This window comes from Cebus imitator, unplaced genomic scaffold (genome assembly GCF_001604975.1).
Source record: "Cebus imitator isolate Cc_AM_T3 unplaced genomic scaffold, Cebus_imitator-1.0 Scaffold9, whole genome shotgun sequence".
Taxonomy (NCBI): Eukaryota; Metazoa; Chordata; class Mammalia; order Primates; family Cebidae; genus Cebus; species Cebus imitator.
The window spans coordinates 10952118-10977584 of NW_016107324.1; the positions used below are offsets into that span (position 1 = coordinate 10952118).

At 40.8% G+C, this 25467-nt stretch overlaps 1 protein-coding gene across 3 annotated transcripts; it reads right to left on the reverse strand.

The window, feature by feature from the left end:
* Positions 1-238: 238 nt before the first annotated feature.
* SPATA5L1 (spermatogenesis associated 5 like 1) lies at positions 239-19733 on the reverse strand. Of its 3 annotated transcripts, XM_017545430.2 has the most exons (8): positions 18544-19632; positions 16259-16444; positions 11068-11226; positions 7071-7280; positions 6064-6256; positions 4548-4678; positions 3281-3406; positions 240-675 (listed from the first exon to the last, which is right to left on the reverse strand). In XM_017545430.2, exons 1-8 carry the CDS (start codon positions 19630-19632, stop codon positions 508-510), a joined length of 2262 nt encoding a protein of 753 aa, XP_017400919.1. In that variant the 3' UTR covers positions 240-507. The 3 variants fall into 3 exon arrangements, 2 of the variants coding, with proteins under 2 accessions (XP_037600454.1, XP_017400919.1); XM_037744526.1 differs by lacking the exon at positions 16259-16444 and having other exon boundaries at positions 239-675; positions 18544-19733; XR_005202910.1 differs by lacking the exon at positions 240-675 and having other exon boundaries at positions 3284-3406; positions 6034-6256; positions 18544-19733.
* Positions 19734-25467: the final 5734 nt, after the last annotated feature.

Here is a 25467-nt window from a genome sequence, read left to right on the forward strand (position 1 = left end):
TCAAAAAAAAAAAAAACTGTATATATGTACAAGGGGCAAAGGAAGACAGAGAAAGCAAATGTGGCAAAATGTTAAAAATTAGTGAATCTGGATTTGAGCACATAAAATTTCTTTGTACTATTTCTGCAACTTTTCTTAAGTATGAAATTATTTCAGAGTTTAATTAAAAAAGCAATCACCCAAAACCAACCACCCCTACAAAAAAATCAACACACACACACTTTCTTCCTAAAGTACAGTATTTTTTTAATGTGCCTTTTTGAAAAAAAAATGAGCCTTATCAGGCATAAGTTGTTTTTGTTTTTTTTTTTAAATATGAAATACAAACACAAATTTTAAAAGTGTGAAGCTGCAAACAGGCAAGTTCACATTTCAATTAATGTGAACAACTGAAAAAGGGTGTAGGGCAACTGTTAACCTCTTACAAGTTAGAAAATCCTTTTCTTAAATAAGTTTACATATAAAGTCAGGTCCTCCCGACTTAATGACAAGCGTGTAAGGTAATTTTTAAATATCTTCCAAGTTAGAAAATTCTTCTTTCTTAAATAAGTTTTCATATAAAGCCAAGTCCTTGTGACTTAACGATGGTTTTACAGTCTTAAGTGATTTTAGAAAGTGCTCTTGTGTCACTGTGGTTGTATCCAGTCCGTTTTCTTGCAGAGCCAGCAAAGCAGCCTATTAAGAGACAAGGAATAGAAAACAATTTCTTTTCTTTTTTCACAATACTTTAAACTCTGAATGCAAAATCTCAGCATCACTTCATCGGATTCTAATATTTATGCCGCTAAAAAATTAAATAAGGTGATTAAAAATACACTTTGTAGACCATAACCTCTTTTACATTAATGGGAAAAAAGCCTTAAACGGGAAGAACAATTTGCTTTTTGTAGATTAATATATATGTTATGAACCCATATGTATTTTTAAAGATGAGAGAATATCTTCTTGATCCTGAAGAGTCTTTAGCCAGCGCTGATCATAAAGGAATAGATCAAACACATACCCTAAATGACCCAGCAATTCTGCTTGTAGCTGAGTATGTTTACAAATAGACATAAGTAGACATGTGAACTAGGAGACACGTACAAGACTGTTCACAGCGGCATAACTCATAACAGTAAAAAAGTAGAAACCTAGATACTCCAAAATAAAATAATGGATAAACAAATGTAGAATATTAATAGAATATTATAAACTATGCTACACATAAAACTATGAATAAATTTCTTTTTGGGTTAAAGAACCAGACAGAAAATAACATATGCCACATGCTTCCATTCATATAAAGTTCAAAAGCAGACAAAACTAATCTCCACTGTTGGAAGTCAGGAGAGAGGTTCCCTTCTGTGTGTGTGTTTTTTTTTTTTTCCTTGACAGTTGCTCTGTCACCCAGGCAGAAAGTACAGTAACACAATCTTGGCTCACTGTAGACTTGACCTCCAGGCTCAAATGATCCTCCCACCTCAGCCTCCTGAGTACAATTTAAAAAAAATTTTTTTTTTTTTTTGAGACAGAGTCTTACACTCCATCGCCAGGCTGGAGTACAGTAGCGCAATCTCGGCTCACTGCAACCTCCGCCTGCTGGTTTCAAACAATTCTCCTGCCTCAGCCTCTTGAGTAGCTGGGACTACAGGCGCGTGCCACCAAGCCCAGCTAATTTTTTGTAATTTTAGTAGAGATGGGGTTTCACCATGTTGGCCAGGATGGTCTCGATCTCTTGACCTTGTGACCTGCCCACCTCAGCCTCCCAAAGTGCTGGGATTACAGGCGTGAGCCACCGCACCCAGCTTAAAAAATTTTTGTAGAGACAGGGTCTCCCCATGTTGCCCAGGCTGGCCTCAACTCCTGGGCTCAGGCAATCATCTGGCCTTGGTCCCAGCAAAGTGCTGGGATTACAGGCATGAGTCACTAAGCCCAGTCAATAGTCCCCTTTTGGAAGAAGGTAGGTGACAGAGGTTGGGAAAGGGCCCAAAGGAAGATTCTGGGGTGTTAATAATGTTCTATTTTTTTAATATAAGTAGTAATTATAAAAATGTGATCACTTTACGTTAATTCAATGAACTATAACCTTATGATCTGTCATTTTTCTGAATGTAATATTTAGTAAAATTTATGAAATAGGATATCTTAAAGTGGCTTACAGTATGTCCTGGCCATTGTCTACTCCTTCAGCTTTTTTTTTTTTTTTTTTTTTTTTTTTTTTTTTTTTTTTTTTTTTTTTTTTTTTTGGGATGGAGTTTCGCTCTTGTTACCCAGGCTGGAGTGCAATGGCGCGATCTCGGCTCACCGCAACCTCCGCCTCCTGGGTTCAGGCAATTCTCCTGCCTCAGCCTCCTGAGTAGCTGGGATTACAGGCACGCGCCACCATGCCCAGCTAATTTTTTGTACTTTTAGTAGAGACGGGGTTTCACCGTGCTGACCAGGATGGCCTCGATCTCTTGACCTCGTGATCCACCCGCCTCAGCCTCCCAAAGTGCTGGGATTACAGGCTTGAGCCACTGCGCCCGGCCTCCTTCAGCTTTTTTTAAGGGACACGGTCTTATCCTGTCACCCAGGTTGGAGTGCAGTGGCAGGATCTCAGCTTACTGCAACCTCTGCTTCCCAGGTTCAAGTGATCCTCCCATCTCCACCTCCCAAGTAGCTGGGACTATAGGTGTGTACCACCACACTCAACTAATTTTTTTATTTTTTTATTTTCTAGAGATGGAGTCTTACTGTATTGCCCAGGCTGATCTTGAACTCCTGGGCTCAAGCAATCCTCTTGTCTTGATCTCCCAAAGTGCTGGGATTATAGACTCTAGCCACCACGTCTAGCCCACTTCTTCAGCTTTATTTCTTGAGATTCTCCACTCTAAGATTCAGTAATGTCACACCATCTCTTACCTTCAATCCTGTGCACATTTTATTCTCTCTACCTCAATCATTCCCCCTTCCCTACTTAGCTGGCTAACTCCTGATCTGTCCTTCCGATTTCAGTTTATATATCTCCTTTCTCAGAAAGCCTTCTCTGATGTGCCAAATCCCTGGGCTGGTGTCTTTCCTAGGTGCTCCCACAGTGCCCTAAACTTCCCCAACTCACTATATATTTTCAATTGCCAATTCAGTATTATGATTTGCCTCTCTACACCACTTACAATAAGCCGTGTGAGGGATGGGGCCACATCTGTGTTTCACATCACATGGTATCACACAGGCTTTTAATAAATACTGCTGAGTGAATGAAGATTTGAAAAGATGAAGAAATGTTTTGAACCACAGATTTCTTCACTAATTAACTTACTTCTGTGCAGAGGTTTCTAAGATCAGCTCCAGAAAAAAAACAGGTTTCTGCTGCCAGGTTTTCTAAGGAGACATCAGGCCCTATTGGCATGGTTTTTGTGCAAACTTTTAAAATAGAAAGCCTGCCCTGGAACAAAATAAAAAACAATGTATTTTAAATTTTATAACACTTATGCCTGACACAATGATTTATTAATTTTTTTTTTTTTTTTTTTTTACTGTCACTCTTAGGTTATGCTTAAGTTACTCACAACGAATTATTAAAACATTTTTACTTTGAGTTTTCTTTCACATAACAGACAAAGTATATAAAGGGGTTAGAAAGACTAAGTTATCAATGGCCCATATGACAGTAGTAAAAATAATGACATCATGAAAAGCTTATGACTTTTTTTTTTTTGAGATGGAGTCTTGCTCTGTCACCCAGGCTGGGGTACAGTGGCATGACCTTGGCTCACTGCAACCTCTACCTCCCAGGTTTAAGCGATTCTCCTGCCTCAGCCTCCCGAGTAGCTGGGATTACAGGTGCCTGCCACCATGCCCAGCTAATTTTTGTATTTTTAGTAGAGACAGGGTTTTACCATGTTGGCCAGGCTAGTCTCGAACTCCTGACCTAAGGTGATCTGCCCACCTTGGCCTCCCAAAGTGCTAGGCGTACAGATGTGAGCCACCATGCCTGGCTGAATCTCTCTTTTGGGTACAAATAATATTATTAGACATGGCTTAAGAAGCAAATACATGAATTAACAGATACAACTTAAAGGCATAATAGACATTAAATTTCATTTTTCTATCCCTTCAAGACTTAATAAAAGCTCAAAGAACAAAAAATTTCACTCTGTGTCTTTACCCTCCCTGTCAATGGCTCTGGATGTTAAGGAAAACAATTTACTGGTTGACCATGATACATTACATAATCTCTGTAATCTCAGATTTCTGCACTGTACTGTTAAGAATGCTGACTCGGATCATCTTCAAAGCCCTTTTAACACTTGAGGATTCTTCCACTCTAGTTGCAAAATAATGCTGAGTAGACTCAGTATTTACAGTCTGCCACAACATAAAATAACTATCTTACATTTAGGCTTCTGTTCTCTGTGAACAGGACCAGAATATCCAGCAAAGGCAGATCAAAATTATGATGTTATGAAAGGCCTCCAGGCAAGGAAGAAGGTAGAACTCAGTGTGAGTGGAACATCATGGACAGCTATATCCAGGTTGGAATTCGATTCTGCTGAGCACACAGAGTAAATGTGTACAATGATTACCTTGTGATCTGGAGGAGGGATATAGATGATCTTATCTAATCTTCCAGGTCGTAACAAAGCAGCATCTAACACATCAGGTCTATTTGTTGCTGCAACAATCATGATACTTCGGTTAAAAACTTCTTGAAACTCTGAGGGCAAACACACAACACAAAGTAATGTCAATCAGTTGTTAAATTTTTTAAAAATTATAAATCAGAATATCTATTTGAATTCAAATTGGGATATGCTTTTCCTGGGACCAGAGTGCTTACATCCCCTTTCCAGGGGATTTTTGTGTGTATGGCTAAGGAAGTAGCTGAGAGACATTTCTCCATATGAGAACCTATGAAAAACCTTATCCCAAAGGAAAGAACACCCATCTAGTGACCTGAGAGCACCTGAGCCTCCAATGAATGATTACAACTTAAACGGACTACTTGAAAAGACAGATACATATAACCAACAGGTGGAGATGTATGGCTATAGAAAGTCTTGACTCTCATATCTCAAAAGAGGGAGATTTACTCTACTTTTTATTTTTCTTTGAAATAATGACAAATCCTGGATAAAGAAATATCTAAACAGAGAAAGGCTACCATATACTAAGCATTCAAAATCATTTGTTGGATCATCAGGCAGCTATCCAGTGACATAATCCCTCAAATTACAAAGTTCCCTATATTTACAAGTATTTTAGCAGATGCTGGGTGAATACCTATCAGATGTTATAGAAGGAATTCCTGCATTATGAAATGATTTGATTAGATAACCTCGTGGGTACCTCTTAATTCTAGTATGACATGCTCCTAAGGAGTGTATGCAACAATTCCATGCAACGATTTTTAAAATAAGAAATGAATGAGACAAGAGAGAAATAGAAGGTAGCAGGGATAATTTAAAGCTACCAAGCTCTACCTGGAAAAGAGACTCAGAAAGAGAGGGAGGGAACTTTCCAAAGGCCATTTTAATTCATTAAAACCAAGGAAACCCATTCCTCAAGAAAAGTGGAAATTTTCCATTAGGAGGATTATTGTAAATAATAATCTTTGTTTCTCATTCATTCATTCATTCATTCACTCATTCAGAGATGGGGCCTTGCTATGTTGGCCAGGCTAGTCTCAAACTCCTGGCCTCAAGCAATCCTCGTACCGTGGCCTCCCAAAGTGCTGGGATTACAGGCATGTGCCACTGTGCACAGCCTACATATAAATTTTTAGAAAGAAATGAATACTGGTTTCTTAGAACATGGAAACAAGAAAAAACTCCCTTCTCTATCAGCAGTAAGTAAAATTATATTTCTCATTCTGTTTAAGATAATTTATTATAAAATGTACCTCACCTTCCCTAGCCAAATCACAATTCTTATTACTTCTAAAAGTCCAAAGTCAAAATGAAATTATATAAATCTTTCTATGAAATGAATTCAGCATAGGAAAAGCTACAGCACATAGGCATTCTATTTAATGTTGGCCTGGATTTTAGGTGCATTCTGGCTAATAAATACCTCTTCATTTTTTCAGCTCCTTGTATTTACCCTGTTGACTTGATTTATTTCCTCTTCTCTCTATTGTCTTAAGTCCAACACCATCTAATTCATTCAGGAGAACAGAAAGAACTCGTTCTTGAACATCACATCCTGTCTTGCTGGTTGAGCGAGCTCCCAAAATTGAATCAATTTCATCCAAAAACACAATTGCTGGAGTGCTTGCTCTTGCTTGTCGAAATATCTTTTGTTAGGAAAAAATATTAAAAAGCATTATGTTATACATTAGTCATATGAATGTATGCTCTCTACATTGCTATTCATAATCTTTTTTTTTAAGGCAGAGTCTTGCTCTGACACTCAGTTTGGAGTGCAGTGGTGCAATCTCAGCTTACTGCAACCTCTGCCTCCCAGGCTCAAGCAATTCCTGTGCCTCAGCCTTCCGAGTAGCTGAGATTACAGGTGTACACCACCATGCGCACCTAATTTTTTGTATTTTTAGTAGAGATGGGGTTTCGCCGTGTTGGCCAGGCTGGTCTTGAACTCCTGGCCTCAAGTGATTGATCCACCTTGGCCTCCCAAGTGCTGGGATTACAGCTGGGAGCCACCAAACCTGCCCACTTTTTATAATTTTTAAAATATATAAAAAAAGATTCTAAATGTCTAGGAATTAGGAAACGAGTAAAGAGAACAAGAAACAATGGAGTATTTTATGAGTTAAAAATCATATTTTCAAAGAATAATTAATACTATGTAATTTCAAAAGTGGCAATATTAAGTTTAAAAGGCAGGATAAAGCTATAGATACATAAAACCTACCCTTGATTTAAAACAGAAAAAAAAAGGAAATTTGCCAAAATGTTAACTAATACTAGGTAGAAGCATTATGAAGGACTTCATATTTACACTTTCCTATATTTTCTCAATTTTCAATAAACATGTATAACATTTTTTAACTGGAAAAAAACCTAGTAATATTTTTTAAAAGTAAAGTTTGTCCACAAGACATGAAATAAAAACTCGATAGTAAATTTAAACATATGGGGAAATAAACAAACCTGAGACAAGACTTTTTCTGAATCTCCAACAAATGGTGAAAAGAGATCAGCTCCACTCACTGAAACAAAAGAGCAGTGACAGCTTGTGGCCAGGGCCCTCACCAGAGTGGTTTTAGCACATCCAGGGGGCCCATAGAGAAGAACTCCCTTTGGTTGTGTCAGGCCCATCCTAACAAATTCCTTAGGGAATTTCAGAGGCCACTCAATGCTCTGAAAGTACACAAAAAGAGTTGTTTTAGTATAATAATAAAATGGCAAATCATCTAGTAGATTCATTTGTTCATTCAACAATTCTCAGGCTCCTATTATGAGCTGGAAACAGTCCATACTCCACACTGCAGAGAGCTTATAACTGAGTCAGGTGACATTACTTCCTGCTTAAAATCCTTCGACGATTTACCATTAGGACTAGAATAAAATCCAAATCTAAACTCCTTACTCACCACAGCTGACAAGGCCTTTTGTAATCTATCTATCAAACACCTGGTTTGTTCCCATCTTAGGGACTTTCCTTGCTTTTCTCTCTGCCCAAATGTTCCCCTGAGATCTTCGTGTGCCTATTCCTCATCGCTCAGGTCTCAGTGCCGGTGTCAATTCCTTGGAGAGGTCTTTCCTAACAACCTGGTTAAAGCAGAACCCCCTCCTCCTACTCACTCTCTGTGCTACTGCCCAGCCTTTACTTTTAAAGCACTTATTCACTATTATTATTTTTCCATATTGAAAGGTTTGTCATTCTGCTCTGCTAGAATATGAGCAAAGCTTACCTCAAAATCCCCAGCACACCTAGAATGCCAACTACCCAAAGGAGGCACTCAATAACTGTAAACTGAATAGTGAATGAGTCCTCATTGCCTTTAAGGTAAATGGTTTTTAGTAACTATTATAATCATCATTTTACAGATGCAAAAACTAACGCTTTAAAAAAGTTAAGTAATTTGCCCAGGTCTTACTGCTAATGAGGTGGCAGAACCAATTCTGACCCCAGGCAATGTAATTCAAGAGCACCAGCAAGTATCAACGGCCTTCAAGTGCAGGTAGCAGTCAGATCACAACAGGCCTTGAAAGCTTTATTCTACTCTGAGAAAGCAGTATGGAGAACCGACTGGAAGGAAATGAAACTAGAGGCAGGGAGACCAGTTGGAAGCTTCTTGCAATGATTCAGCCTACAAAAACAGTAAGCCTGGAGTGTCACAAGCAGTGAAGATGATGTGGATGGGATAGATATTTGAAACCTAAAACAGAATTGTACTTTACATAGGGACAAAGTTCTAATGCTATGCCTTTAGGGGACAGATTATTGATTTAAGGGATGGGGTTGTAAATTCTGGCTGTATTCATTGAGGGAGGGAATCTAGGTGTGAGGGCAGAGCTGACTAGCTAACTTTGGACATGCTTAGTTTGGCATCCCCAGGGTTATCCAGTAGACAGGCTGTGAAATAGTTCTGATAATCAGAAGAAATATATACTCTAGATAATACAGATTTCTGAGTCAACAGTTTTCAGGGGTCAGTTAATGCTGTGGACATCAAGATCAACATAAAATCACCCACAGCTCCAACACTCCAGGACCCTCCTGAAGCACTAACATTTAAGGGAAGGGAGAGGGAGGAAAAAGAAAGGCAGGAAAGCTTAATGTTTCAAAGCTAAGGAAACAGAGCGCTTCCACAGGAAGGTGTGGCTAATTTCTCTCATGTATCTTTTGTTTTTTTGTTTTTTGATGGGGGACAGAGTTTTGCTCTTGTTACCCAGGCTGGAGTGCAATGGCGCCATCTCGGCTCACTGCAACCTCCGCCTCCTGGGTTCAGGCAATTCTCCTGCCTCAGCCTCCCGAGTAGCTGGGATTACAGGCACGTGCCACCATGCCCAGCTAATTTTTTGTATTTTTTTAGTAGAGACGGTGTTTCACTGTGTTGACCAGGATGGTCTCAATCTCTTGACCTTGTGATCCACCCGCCTCGGCCTCCCAAAGTGCTGGGATTACAGGCTTGAGCCACCGCGCCCGGCCCTCTCATGTATCTTTTGAAGATTAAATGAGACAATGCATAAAAAACATTAGCGCATATTATACATGCTCTTATCCATGGACTCAAATATTCTAGGGTTCATTAGAGACAGAGCTCCTGGCTAAGATGAATAAATCATAATTATTACTTATGTATCAGTCTGTTATATGTGTGGTTAGAGAAACCTAGTTCATTAAGGCAGGATCACATGTAGGTGAATTGACGAAATCAATTTCTGAAACAAACGCAGGTGAGAAGATTTGAAGAGTTGTGTTCCACAGCTTCCACTGTAAAATCCACTATCAGGTAGCCATGTTGTTCATTTCAATCTTGTGCTTTTACCACACCCTGTACTGCATCCATTTAATGTCTTTTAGATCAGAGATCTAGGCAAATTAAGACCTTCTACCTATATTTGGTACAGCCCAAACTAAGAATAGTTTTTACACTTTTAAGTGGTTGAAAAAAAAATCAAAAGAATATTTTCTGACGTGAAAATTATGTAATTTCAGTATCCATAAATTTTATCAGAATACAATTACTCATGTACATATGGTCTACAGCTGCTCTTGTGCTACAATGGCAGAGCTGAGTGGTTGTGACAGAGACTATGGATCACAAAGCTTAAAACATTTACTATGTGGCTTACTCCACAGAAAATCTGTTGACCCTTGTGTTTTAGATTACAATTTTTTTTTTTTTTTTTTGAGACAGAGTCATGCTCTGTCCCAGGCGAGAGTGCAGTGGTGTGCAACCTCCGCCTCCTGGGTTTAAGTGATTCTTCTGCCTTAATCTTCCAAGTAGCTGGGATTACAAGCTTGCGCCACCACACCCAGCTAATTTTTGTATTTTAGTAGAGATGGGGTTTCACGATGTTGGCCGGCTGGTCTTGAACCCTGACCTCGTGATCGGTCTGCCTCAGCCTCCCAAAGTGCTGGGATTACAAGCATGAGTCACTGTGCCTAGCCTATAAATTGGTTTTTTGTTGCTTTTTTTTTAAGACACAGGATCTTGCTCTGTTGCAAGGCTGCAGTACAGTGGTGCAATCATGGCTCACTGTAGCCTTGATCTCCTGGGGTCAAGGCTCAAGTGATCCTCTGAGTAGATAGGACCACAAGCACATGCCACCACACCTGGGTAATTTAAAAAAAATTTTTGTAGGCCAAGCACTGTGGCTCATGCCTGTAAATCCTAGCACTTTCTGGGGAGTCTTACTATGTTGCCCAGTCTGGTATTGAACTCTTGACCTCAAGAGAGTCTCCTATCTCAGCCTCCTGAAGTGCTAAGGTTACAGGTTATAAACCTTTTTTTTTTTTTTCAGACAGGGTTTTGCTCTGTCACCCAGGCTGGAGTGCAGTGGCGGGATCTTGACTCACTGCAACCTCCACCTACCAGGTTCAAGTGATTCTCCTGCCTCAGTCTCCTGAATAGCGAAGATTACAGGCACCTGCCAGCATGTCCAGCTAATTTTTGTATTTTTAGTAGAGACAGGGTTTCACCATGTTGGCCAGGCTGGTCTTGAACTCCCAACCTCAGGTGATCCACCCACCTTGGCCTCCCAAAATGCTGGAATTACAGGTATAAGCCACTGAACCTAGCCCTAGGTTATAAACTCTTTTTTTTTTCTTTTAAATAGAGACAAGGGCTTGTTATGTGGCCCAGGTTGGTTTTGAACTCCTGAACTCAAGCAATCCTCCTCCTTTGGCCTCCCAAAGTGCTGAGATTACAGGCATGAGCCACCACACCCAACCTTAGGTTATAAACTCTTTAGAGCAAAAACAAAAAGAGGGTTGAGATGGGAAATTATAAAAAACAATTTAGACATCCATAGAAGTCGAATTAAATAAGGACTGAAAAGCAATCATTGGATTTAGATGTTAGGATCACATCAGTGATAGGAGCAAGAGCAGTTTCAGTGCAGTATGTTGTTATCATAAATACACAGAATATTAATCTGTAATATCCTACTGACTTAAGCAGATTATCTGTCTTACCTGCTGTAACTTCAGTTTTACATCTTCAAGGCCACCAATCTGCTCCCAGTCAACAGGCTTGATATCCATCAATCCAATGACGCTTCGAAATGATGAGGGTTGAATATTTTTAAAAGCTTCAAGGAAGTCTGTTTCATCAATCATAGGATTGTCCTGGTTCTGAAGAAATACACCCAAAAAAGCAAAATTAAACCAAAAATTGGGTTGGTCTTTTTTATAGCACAATTCATTTTTTTTCATCTTCTTTTGGATTTGTATTTTGTTATTATAAAAACAATTTATATACATAGTACAAAGAATTAAATGTCTCCTTACTAATTCCTGTCAGAATTCATCCCCCAAAGATGTCAACAGTTTGTGTATTCTTCCAGTATGTTATGATAAAAAGCATACATATGCTTTTAGCATACATATGTATATCCTTTAAAACAGACACACAATGGCACCATACTATACATATCTATCTGTACTTTTCTTCTTTCACCTATCTTAGAGATCTTTTCCTGTCAACTAATACAGTTCTATGTCACTCTTGACAATTCCATAATACACTATCAAATTTACCCCAACTACACCTTTCTGACAAACATTAGGTCATCTCCTGTCTTTTGATATTAACAACAAAGCTGCAATGAAAAAGTATTTGTGCTTATGTTCAAGTATTTATTTATTTGTTTATTTTGAGACAGGTCTCACTCTGTTGCCCAGGCTGGAATGCAGTGAGCTCACTGTAGTCTCCCAGGCTCAAGTAATCTTTGCACCTCACCCTCGAGAGTAGCTGAAACTACAGTGTGTGCCACCATACCTGGCTAATTAAAAAAAAATTTTTTTTTGTAGAGACAGGGTCTTCCTATGTTGCCCAGGCTGGTCTGGAACTCCTGGGCTTGAGCAATCCTCCAATCTCAGTCTCCCAAAGTGCTAGGATTACAGGCATGAGCCACCATGCTCAAATTCATGTTCAAGTATTTTATGTAATAATTTCCTCAAAGTAGAATTACTGGGTTTACAAGTACACACATATACAATTTTGACAGCTATTACCAAATTGTCCTCAAAGAAAGCTGCATCAGTTTATTTTCCTTCGATAATATGAGGCTGTGTTCTCACCACATCTCTCCAATACTGGACATACTAAACTCTATTTTTTTCTTGGCGGAGTCTCACTCTGTACCCAGGCTGGAGTGCAATGCAGTGATTTTGGTTCCCGGCAGCCTCCACCTTCTGGGTTCAAGTGATTCTTGTGACTCAGCCTCCCAAGTAGCTGGAATTTACAGGCATGCAAAACCACACCCAGCTAATTTTTGTCTTTTTAGTAAAGACAAGGTTTCCCGATGTTGGTCAGGCTAGTCTCAAACTCCTGACCTCAAGTGACCCACCCATCTCGGCCTCTCAAAGTGCTGGGATTACAGGCGTGAGCCACCGTGCCTGGCCCATTACCAAACTCTTAAAATGTCTGCTAATATGACAGGAAGAACTGGTACTCATTCATTACTATGTTAACTAAATTTCTTCAATTCAGAATGAGGTAGAGGGAATATTGGAATTAGAAAAGTCACCTTTTTTGCAATCATGACCGTAAAGGTTGTTTTGAGCAAGAATTGGAGGCTACATTGCGGAGAGTAAAAATTTATTTATTAATGAGACAGGGTCTTGCTCTGCTGCCCAGGCTGGAGTGCAGTGGCATTGAGGCAATAGCTCACAGAGCCTCAAATACCTGGGCTCAAGTGATCCTCCTGTCTCAGCCTCCTGAGCAGCTGGGACTACAGGTGTAAGCCACTGTGCCCAACCTGAAAGTCTGATGAGGAGCAGGATATCTCGAAGTGTCTCCCCACAGATTTCTTATTACTGGCAAAGGGAAAAATAGCAGTTACACAGTAGAGAAATTACACACTGCCTGAATTAGTTGATAAATATTAGCATCACCAGTAAGGAGCCAATGAATGCTCTGTACCTCTCTCTACATGTGAGGCTATAAGTACACAACACTATACATGACCATAGTGTGGTTACATATGGGAACGTTGCTGTTCTTAGGAAACAGACATTAAAATGTTAAGGGATAAAGTGTCATGATATATGCAACCCATTTTCTCAAATGGTCCAAAATAGATAAATACTATGTACATATAAATACATACATACAGAGATGAGAGAAAGAAGAGAAGAGGTGAGCAAGAAAGAGCAAAAGAGAATGACAAGGCTGTTTTGGCAAAATGTAAAAAAGTGGTGAATTTGGATAAAGGGTTTAGTGGAAGTTCTTTGTAACTATCTTGCAACTATCCTATTAGTTTGAAATTATTTCAAAATAAAGACAATTTTAAAAGAAATCAAGACTGAAGATTTTTCATGTTTATTGGCACTCCTTTTATTGTCAACTACCTGTTCATATCTTATTACCCATTTTCTCTTGGACTGTTGGTCTTTTCCTAATGATTTGTAGAAGTTCCTTCCATTATCAAAGAAATTGGACTAAAAGTATTTTTCCTAGTCTGACTTGACTTTACAGTATTGTTTTGCCATCCCCAAATGGTCAAATCAGCAAATAATTTACTTTTTGGCTAATAGGGTTTACATTATGCCGAGAAAAGTCGTCTTCACTCTCAGGTTATATTTTGGAAACTCTTTATACTCTCCTTGATCATTCTAGTGAAGCACATTTTTTTTCTGTTAAAAAGTCCTGACAGTTTTATTAAAAATATCTGTGCTATATTTATTAAAGTATTTGTCTTATATCCAATTCTAAATATTTAGTTGTCCACAAATTCCCATTTTCAAAAATATACTATCTTCTTGTATTTTTGTAAATTGATGTAAGTGAATCTTATGTATAGAGCTATTCTGTATAGTATTCTCCCAGAAGTGTTAACAATTGTCATCTCTGGGAAGTGAGATTTCAGGCAGGCAGCTCTTTATAATTTTCTATCTTAATTTCTCATGAATAACACTATTATACAGTTTAAAAAACAGCCTTTTTAACTGGCTGACAGTATTAGATGTTAGGTATCTGATGCCCAAATACAAACTAATTTTTAGGTATCACCAACTAATATTTGAAAATCTCATTTATAGTTCAAGATCATGTGTGTGCAATTATTTGACTTGACTCTTTGGGCAAATACATTCTCTCCCCTCTGTGTATGTTTTAGTGTTTGAGAAACTACTTTTTTTTTTTTTTTTTTTGAGATGGAGTCTCACTGTGTCGCCCAGGCTAGAGTGCCATAATGCGATCTTGGCTCACTGCAATCTCTGCCTCCCAAGTTCAAGCGATTTTCCTGCCTCAGCCTCCTGAGTAGCTGAGATTACAGGTGTAAGACACCACACCTGGCTAATTTTTGTACATTTAGTAGAGATGGGATTTCACCATGTTGGCCAGGCTGGTCTTGAACTCCTAATCTCGTGATTCACCCACCTCGGCCTCCCAAAGTGCTGGGATTACAGGTGTGAGCCACTGCACCCAGCCGAGAAACTACATCTCTAATCCTTTAATAGGAATACTTCACAAAAAGTTTAACAAACTGTAAGGTATCCCTTATCTGCCCTGGCACAGATAGAGATAGCGGCAGCCCCTCAGCTGGTGGGGGAAAGAATAAAAAATGGATCCGGTACCTTCCCAGATGTCTCTGTCCCTTCATCCTTTCTGCCTTTCTTTCTTCCACTTCCCCTGGGTTGTTTCTGAACTCAGCCATCACCTGTGGCAACTACATCTGAGCAGGCCCCTCCTGAAGTAGCAGTGGGCTCCACCCTGGGATGACAGCAGCTGACTGGTCCACCTAAGTCAGAGGTGCTTATGATCAAACCTGGAACTTCAAAGCAGAGGAAATCCTAAATGTAAATCTCTCTTCCCATCTCCTGGTACTCTTATTGTCTCCCTCAAATGTCACGTATTCTCACACCTTTACACACAGAACTTTAAAACTTCAAGCAGTTTTGATCTAAACCTACAAGATGAAGACTTAAAAGATCACTAGAAGATCACATAACTCCTTCCCACCTTCGGTGTAACTGTAGAAATAAAGGAAGCGAGGCAAGGTATAAATTATTTAGGTAAAAAGGTCTTTCAAAATTTAGGATAATAAATCATTCTTTTGCAGTTTAAGATGAAAAGAAATTTGGATGTTACAAATAAGATTGAAAATTCTGTTTCAGAATCCTCAGTCTGCTGAATCCATTTTTTTTTTTTTTTCTTTTTCTGAAGGGGTTTAAGGATTCAGGACTATTTATTATATATAAATAGTGGATTTTCCAACCAACAGTGTTGAAAAATGTTATATTTAATCTAATATCTTAAATATTGTTAGGAAAGGTAGTCATGAATTACAGACATGCAGGTCAAGGGCAAGTTTAAATACAATTCCAGGTGCCCAATATTCTCCCAGGTTAGAAAAGCTTATTTCTCCTGATACTTATTAAAAACAAAGGGAAAAACTGTATCTTGACAATGGAGAAATCTCACAGACACGACCTTATCCAAGAAATAAAAGTTAACTTCACCAGTGATAGAACAGAAACATATCATGTGCTTCCTAATAGATGCAATGAGAAAGACACAGGATCATTTCTATTATATTCCTACCCAAAATGCAAAACCTGAATTGAATCATGAAGAAGCATTAGTCAAACCCAAACTGAGGAATATTCTACAGAACAACTCTAAGCTTGATCACTGTACTAAAGTCCTTGTTTTTCAGAAATATACACTTATGTTTTCGAGGGTAAAGAGGCATTATGGCTGCAGTATATTCTCAAATATTTCATTATATATATGTAAATTCACATGAAGAGAGAATGATAAAGCAAATGCTGCATTTGGAGAATCTGGGAGAAGAGATAGGGAAATTCTTTGCACTATTTTTGTAACTTCTAAATCTGAAATTGCCTCAAAATAAAAAAAATTCTTTGATTCTTCTGGGGCCACACTATTTCTTGGCTGCTCTGAGATTAAGCTCTAGGAGTTACTGCAAGAGTGGGGAATAAATTTACTCAGTAGACCTAGAGGACTCAGCCCTTTATTCCCACCCTCAATCATATACTATTTATATAGAGTTGAGATGTAAAATATATAAGCAACAGCTGTGGAAGCTATCAAATGTTCTGACGAAATGTACTTACCACTTTTGTTTAACCCCCAAATTAATCTGTTACACTAATAGAAAGATTAACATCGATGTTCATACATTAAAATACTTCTTACCTTCTCACTATGAAGGAGGGCATGCACGGCAGCCTCCCTACAGAGTGCTGTCAGATCAGCGCCAACATAGCCAACTGTCATTTCCGCAAGAAGGCCCAAATCAACATGACTGGAAATGGGCATCCTTGAGGTAATCACTTGCAGAATTTCCTTTCTTTGTTTAAGTGTGGGAGTCCCAATGACCACCTATATGTAAAGAAAAAAAGTTTATTGTTTAAAATATATTATTTTTAAAGCTGATCTCAGGGTGGTAGAGAGCAGAATGACAGCCAACAGAGACTGGGAAGGGTTGGGGGTGACAGGATGAAAAGAGTACATGGGCTCATGGGTACAAACATACAGTTAGATAGAAGGAATAAGTGTAATGTTTGATAGCATAGTAGGGTGACTATAGATAACAATAATTTCTTATATATTTCAAAATAGCTACTAGAGAAAATCTGAAATATTCCCAACACTCAGATAAGAAATGATAACTGTTTGACGTGATGGATATCCTAAACACCCTGATTCGATAATTACACATTGTATGCATGTACCAAAATATCACATGTACCCCAAAACATGCACAATTATGTATCAATAAAAATAGATCAATTAAAAAAGAATCACTTCCAAAAAACTAATTATATGTGTGTGTGTGTGTGTGTGTATTTTTTGCTTGTTTGTTTGTTTGTTTTGAGACACAGTTTCACTCTGTTGCCCAGGCTGGAATGCAGCAGGCACCATCTCAGCTCACTGCAACCTCCACCTCCCTGATTCTGGTCTGGTACCTCAGCCTCCTGAGTAGCTGGAACTACAGGGGCACACCACCATGCCCAGCTTATTTTTGTACTTTTAGTAGAGACGGGTTTTCACCATTTTGGCCAGGCTGGTCTCAAACTCCTAAAGTGATCCACCCATCTCAGCCTCCCAAAGTGCTGGGATTACAGGCGTGAGCTACCACGTCCCACCAAAACAATATATATTTTTTATCCTGACAAACACGTATGTTAATTCAGTGAACCATTTTGGAACTAGTATTATGCACTTTCCGTATACCTTTGTTTCTGAATATGTGAAAATCCTAATATTACAAAGGAGTAACACTGGCTAGAAAGTTGCACAATGAAAATTCTATCTATGTCATTTAACAAGTTTTTTTTGTTTTTGTTTTTTAAGACAGAATCTTGCTCTGTCGCCAGGGGCCAGTGCCGGTGCCGGTGCAAGTGCAGTGGCCCGATCTCAGCTCACTGCAACCTCCGCCTCCAGGCTCAAGCAATTCTCCTGCCTCAGCTTCCCGAGTAGCTGGGACTATAGGCACGCACCACCACGCCCAGCTAATTTTTGTATTTTTTAGTAGAGACAGGGTTTCACCATGTTGGCCTGGATGATCTCAATCTCGACCTCGTGATCCGCCCGCCTCAGCCTCCCAAAGTGCTGAGATTACAGGCTTGAGCCAGCGCACCTGGCCTAGTTTTTGTTCTTTTGAAGAACATACAAAGTTCTAAAAGCCAGGTTTAGACAGCTAGGCCCTGCCCTTAAGGACACAGGTACTAGATAGCGCAAGGAAGAAATCAACTCAAGTCCTGAATTGACTAAGCTAAAAGTGTGCAATTACCATTTCTCTTTAGAATCCTATCACAAAATAGAAATATCAGTCACTAAATTTCAAACTATTCTTTAGAATTCAAAAGTCAACTTAGAACCAAAGCTTATAAAATAGGACAGTTCTGAATATTCAACTTCCCCGACAACTCAGGGAGCAGTTGTGGGTACTTCCTCAATTATGGGATAGGATGCTGGTGTTATGACAAGGAATGAATAAATCCAGAAGAGTTAATGCCTGCTTCCATTTAGTTCTTCCCTGCCTTCATCCTTTTTATTTCAACACACTTACTTTTTGAGGCTACTTTAAATTCTCATTCCAAATCTATGAGTTTAACATGCCTGGAGGTGAACAAAATTCTCTTAAGAATTAACATTACCTCCATAGAGAACAAGTATCCCTCAGAATGAAAAGAAAAGAAAGAAAGAAAGGAAAAGAATTAACATTACTGATTATAAGACCCGCACAACAAAATTAACCTGTAACGGCGCCTCCCGCCCCCACTTCCCAGAACAATTTGACTCTGGGTAAATACAGGTCCTGACTCACAGAGAACGTGTTCTCTGCATTGCTAAGAGTCCCACTCCAACCTCGCCGATGCCCAAACCTAAGAGGCAAACGCCTCAGGGGCACCCAACTGGCGCCAGAAGAGGCCGAGGTCCCACGGACAGTGGGCCAACCAGCCAGGCCCATTTACCTCGCGGTCAAATCTCCCGGGTCTGCGCAGTGCCGGGTCTACAGCGTCCGGTCGGTTGGTGGCTCCCACAACCACGACCTCGCGGTCCCCACTGGCGCCGTCCAGCAGCGTCAACACCTGGGCCACTACGCGGCTCTCGGGTGCTTGACTGCCCCGCCGGGGACACAAGGCGTCCACCTCGTCCAGGAAGAGGAGGCTGGGCCCCCGACTGGCTAGCTCCCGGGCGCGCTGGAAGACCCGCCGCACGTTCTCCTCGGTCTCCCCAGGCCGGGAGCCCTGAAGCGCGGGGGCGCTGACTGCCAGCAGCTCCGCGCCCGCCTCGTGTGCCACGGCCCGCACCAGCTGGGTCTTGCCCACTCCGGGGGGTCCCGCCAGGAGCACTCCGCGGGGCACTGCTAAGCCCAGCGCCGCCAGGGTGCGGGGGTAGCGGAGCGGCAGGAGGAGGAGCTCCCGCAGCGAGTCGGCAGCCTCCGAAAGCCCCCCCAGGGGCACCTCAGACTGCGGCCGGGATTCAGATGGAGACTCCTCGCTGAGGCCGACGCGTGTACGAGGCGTGACCAGCCCAGCGGGGTCGGGGCTGGGCGTCCCGCCGACGATGTGCAAGGCAGCCACGGGGCCCGGAGCGCCCGGTGGAGCGACCACCACGTGGCCCAGGGAAACCGGTCGGTTTCTCAACAGCTCCTGCGCCGCCTCCAGCACCGCAGCTGTACTCGGGGCACAGGGCGCGCCTGCCCGCTCTCGCAACACCGGCCACACCGCGACGCGCCGCAGGGGCGGACAGGGCACTAGGAGGAGGTGGCTCAGGCTGAGACTCCTCCGCGATCTCGAAGCCGTGACCGCCACCCCGGGGCTTGCGCACAGCGGGTCCAGCTGCACAAAGCAGTCGGCTCTGTCCCGCCGAGGCCAGGCAGTGCACAGGCAGGAGCCGCCGTCAGGCAGGGAGATCTTCACTGCCGAGCCCAAACGCGCGCCCAGGGCGTGGAAGGCGGCCGGGCCCAGACGGCAGCGCTGGGTGCCCCGGTCTCTAACGTCTAAGGGTAGCAGCTTTAAGAGCGGCCCTTCGCAGAAGGGATCCGAATCCCGAGCCATTGCACCACAGATGAGCCAGCGAAAGAAAAGCCAGACAGGAAATCCCGGCCGGCAAAGAGCGGAACACCTAGCTCGCAGGCCGGAAGTAGGTTGCGCGCATGCGCTAGGCCAGATTGCGTAGTTGGCTGCTGAGTGAACGGGCCAATGGGAACGTTAGACGACGCTCTGGCCCTTGGGTTAAGTTTTGGTGTCCGCTTTCGTGAAATCGAGTTGCCCGCCCCAGAACTTTGCCGAGATGGTCTTCGTTACAGGTGTCTGGGAGGCGGCGTAAGCTAACTTCACTAGGTCATTAAGCATGTATTTTGGTGGTACATATATCTTGGAAGTCACCGGCGTTACATTCTGTTTTCCTGGCCTCCGAACTGGAACATCAGTACTGCCGCTGTTGAAATAGCAAACTAGAGACTTTGCTATTTTATGAAGAAACTCCAACTATCCCTATGGGCACAGAATTTTGGTTGCTCTGGTGCAGATGTCACAGGTGACTTGCAGTAGCTGAGAATACATCTTGGGACTTTCGATAACCGCGGTTCCAATCTGGCAGGTCCAGGCACAACCCTTCCTATGGAACAGCACCAGTATAGTGGGAGAGAAGCACAGTGTGGCACTTAAAATCCCTTGTAGAGAGGAAAGAAGGAAAACTAAGCTATCTGATGGATTTGTAGCACACTAATGGTACATTTGTTCTGATTTCTGATGTTCTTTTGAATATTATTTAGCAACAACTTAATCACTGCTTAAGTTCATGCCATCAATGCTTGTTGTCTAATTGGGGCACAACAGCACTAAGTCCTGTATTAGAGGCGATGCCTATCTACATTATTAAGACAACTGCCTGCTATTTTTTTTTTCCCCACCTGCCTTCTGCCTTTCCTCTCCCTTTCGCACAGGGAATTCCTCTTTATCAATTGGAATACATTTCTTATCCCTCTTAATTCCTATTTAAAAAAACTACAGATATTCAAAGACAAGAAGATATACCTTGTCTTTATTTGACTTACATCTTCCTACCTCAGTTTTCCCACTTTCACTGCAACCCAAATTTGTAAGATGACAAAACTGATATTTTAGAGTGCTTAAGTTGCTGGGAAGTCTTTTTTCTTCTACCTATGCAAATAATCAATACAGACTTATCAATGGGAAGTACTGTCAGGTCTGGCATCTTAAAACCAATGCCAATTCCTGATCTCATTCTATCCAAACTTCATGGCAGACATTACAGACTTCTTGACTCCACAGTAACTTATCTGGTCTCTGCTCTACTTTTCTACTACAATGGATTCTGGCATAACTTGGGGAACAGAAAATAGCAGGAGGAGGTCTTGAAATGGGTAAGTCACCCATTACTTCCCGTTTTCTTTTTGTCTTTTAATCCTGTTGGCTTCAGGTCTTTTTGGTTTTGGGACTTTTAAATAACATCTTTGCATTTTCTGAAAATTTTTTTTTAAAAGCCATCGTTTTTACTGACCCCTAAAGGTGTGAATACATGCCAATCAAATTATTTTATCAGATGCCTGCACCTCATGGAGTTCCTTCTATTCAGTTCCAAGAAGTTTTGAGGATCTAGGAGAGGGAAAGAAGACTTACTGAGGACATGATAATTGTCTTAAATATGTAAAGGGATGTCATGTAAAATAGTTAGTAGATATATTTACTGTGCAGAAATGGCCAAGAAGTAAAGGTTTCATGGAGTGGCATAACTGAAGCCAACATAGGGAGCCAATAAAGTTAAATGGGCCTTAAAGTTTTCTGCATTGGTTTAAAACAGAAGCAGAGACTATGCTATTAGGAATATGATGAGGAGGAAACTACATGTTCCTTTGGGTTGGTCTAAGAGATTGATTTTATACAAGGGCAAATAAGAACCCTCTGACCTTATAGAATCCATACGCATGGGAAATATTCTTTCACTTCACCTCACTCTTTCCCTAAATGATCCAGTCCTTACCATAGGTTGCAAACAAAAGCAACAAGGAATTCTGTTACTGGGCCTTCAGCTCTTATCCACTCACTCTGAGCAAAACTATAAGTATTTTTTCTAATCAGCCAGTAAAATCCATTCTGCTTCTTTAGGTCTAACCATCTGCAACACTATGATTTCAGTCATCTAAACATCCACATTTATCATACCATTGAATGACATAATCTTGTGGTAAACCATTCTTTTTATTTTTAAAATTTTATTTATTTATTTTGAGACAGTCTCGATCTGTCACCTAGTCTGGAGTGCAATGGCAGGATCTCAGCTCACTGCAACCTCTGCCTCCCAGGTTCAAGCAGTTCTTCTGCCTCAGCCTCCCGAGTAGCTGGGATTACAGGTGCCTACCACCATGCCTGGCTAATTTTTGGATTTTTAGTGGAGATGGGGTTTGACCATGTTGGCCAGGCTCGTCTTGAACTCCAGGCCTCAAGTCATCCCCCCACCTCGGTCTCCCAAAAGTGCTGGGATTATAGGCATGAGCCACCACACCTGGCCTCCCTGTGGTAAACCATTCTAATGGGAGTGGTGTGGCTCTTTTGCTTATTTGTTTTTAATCTGACCCGAAATGTGTTAATTCTAAAATTGAAGGCATCAAGTAAAGCACCAGAATTGAACCACTAGAGGGAGTCCAGAACCAACTCAGCCTGAAGGCTACAGGATTATTGGGACATTGAAGTGTGTTCTCAACTGTGGTTTCCAGTAGATTTTCCCAGGTTTCACACCCAGGCCTATGAAGCCATCTGTTGTCTCTATAACTAACTGCCTTGGTCTGTTCAGGCTGCTGTAACAAAATATCATGAACCAGGTAGCTTATAAATAACAGCAATTTATTTCTTACAGTTCTGGAGGCTGGGAAGTCAAAGACAAGGCACTGGCAAATTCCATGTCTGGTAAGAGCCCACTTTCTAGTTTAGAGACAGCTCACTGTATCCTCACATGGTGGAAGGGACTGGCTAGCTCTCTCATGTTTCTTTTATAAGGGTATTAATCCCATTCATGAGGGCTCCACACTCATGACCTAATCACCTTCCAAAAGGCCCTGACTCCTATTACCATCATCTCAAGGGTTAAAATTTCAACAAACGAATTTTGTGGAGGATACAAACATTGAGACCTTAGCAGTAACTGACTTATTTTCACATGATTTTCACATACCTCAAGGCATGTAGAAATTAGTTCCTAAGTTAAAATTTAATTTCTGTGTTGAATATAAAAATGAGACCCTTTTTAAATCCAAAATTTAGTGGTAGGTCAAAATCCAAACTAATAGAATTCATCTTGCTATAACCTAGAAACATTTCTAGCTTTGAATTGTTTCAAATAGCTTTGCCAAACAAAGTCTTTTGTGAGATTTTCCCAGAGAGATACATGTAACAAAGTTTTTCTTTATGTCATTTGTTACATTCAAGGTTACAATCTGTCTAATTTTTAATTAACTATATGCATTATTAATTAGCTATGTCTATAATTCAAAAAAAATAATTGGAACCTGTTTCTTTTTTAGGATAATGATCATACATTATTTTTGTCCCTTCAGCATATTACATATGTATATAAAAATATATTCCTGTACATGAAAAAAAAATCTAAAGAAAATAGTTAAACCAGTAGCATAACTCATCTGTAGATTAAGGACTTATTTCCACAGATACCTAATATGCTAAACCTATGTTCTTAAAGTATGCAGTGAAAATCCCCCTAAATAGGACATTGTTAAAGTTGTTTTCAGAATCTTCCATCTTTACTCTTTATCTTGTATACAGGTTAGAATTACAGGAAGTCTAAATATAGAATAAGTTATAGAATCAGAAGAAGGATGAAAATGTTTGCTGGATTACAAATGACCTGCAGACAATAGTTCATAGAACATCATTCTGAAAGTCTGTTCTTGCACATTTTCAGGAAATTGCTTGTTTCATCATTTTTTAAAGTTATTTTTAAGATAGTTTTTCCCTATGATGTTGATTCATGCTGTTCGACTTACAAATATAATAATTACGTATTTTTTAAAACAAATATTTATTGAACATCTACTTCTTGCTGATTACTTTACCAGAGGTTGAGTATTTGGTGGCAAACAACAATAAAAACACTGTAATCCTTGCCTTCATGAAGGTTATAGTCTACTCGGAGGTCAAACATTAAAGAAGTAAACAAATTAATAGATCTGATAATTAAAGGTGATGCAAATTGCTTTCAAAGAAATAAACAGAAAAGGCTACTTTAAACAGGTATTAAGGATAGGAAAAACAAAACAAAACAAATTATTTTTCCTACTCTCATATACCACTCAGCCACTCAGCAGAACACTTCTGACATCAGATGTTGGTGGGGAGGTTCCTCACATATCAAGCAAATTCTCCCACAGACACCACCTAGGTGTCCTCTAATTCAATTCAATGCTGACACTGTCTACCTAGAGACAGCGTCAGATTCTGCAGGTTCAGGGCCCAGTCCCTCAAGTCTGTCCCTCACTTCAGATGACAATCACAAGTCCCAGGTTGTGACCTGTGCTTCTGATCAGGGATTGGCTATAAATTGGGCTTCCCATGACCCCCTTCTTAGGTTGTATTAATTTGCTAGGACAGCTCATGGAACTCAGGAAAACACATTACTTACATTTACTGGCTTACTAATAAAGGATATAATAAAAGATACAGATAAACAGCCAGGGGATACAAAGGGTGAGATCTGGAAGGGTCCAGAGTACAGGAGCTTCTGTCTCCATGGAGTTGGGGTATACCACACTCCAGGCACATGGATGTGTATTTGCCAGCCTGGAAGCTCTCTGAACCCCATAGTTAAGGGATATTTATGGGGCCTTCATCATGTAGGCATGATCAATTATTAACTCAATTTCCAGCCTCTGTCCCCTCTCTGGAGAATAGAGGTAGGGGCTGAATGCTCCAAGTTTATAATCATGGTTGGTCTTTCCGGTGACCAGCCCTCATCTACGAGCCAGGCAAGAATTGCCTCAGTAAATAAAAGACTGCTCCTATCACTCAGAAAAGTCTAAGCGATTTAGGACCTCCATGTCAGGAATGAGAGCATAGACCAAACATTAGAACCAAAGATTCTCCTAGCATCCCTGTAACTTAGGAAATTACAAGGGTGTTGGGTGCTCTAGGCCAGGGACTAGAGGAAGAGACCATATATATATTTCTTACCAAAGATTCTCCTAGCATCCCTGTAACTTAGGAAATTACAAGGGTGTTGGGTGCTCTAGGCCAGGGACTAGAGGAAGAGACCATATATATATTTCTTATTTCACAAAGGAAAGGAGAGAAGACCTCTCTGAGGAAGTGACATTCCAGCCGAGACCTGAAGGGTAAGTAGAAACCAGGCAGAAGAATTGGAAGGGGAGAGGGGAAAGGGAAAAGCCTGTGCCAATGCCCTAAGATTGGAATATGTTTTTCGTGTTTAAAAAATTAACAGAAGGTCAGTATTAACTTTACCACACCTTTGGCACTTTTTTTTTTTTTTTTTTTTTTTTTTGAGATGGAGTCTCACTCTGGCACCCAGGCTGGAGTGCAGTGCCGTGATCTCGACTCACTGCAGCCTCCACCTCCTGGGTTGAAGCACTTCTTCTGCCTCAGCCTCCCGAGTAGCTGGGATTACAGGCATGTGCCACCACACCCAGCTAATTTTTGTATTTTTAGTAGAGACACGGTTTCACCATGTTGGCCAGGTTGGTCTCGAGGTCCTGACCTAACAATCTGCATACCTGGGCCTCCCAAAGTGCTGGGATTATAGGCATGAGCCTCTGCGCCCAGCCCAAATACTGTATTTTAAGATTGACTGTAACATACCTTTGGAAACCATGTGCTGCCAGCTTATCTAAACATTAATCTACT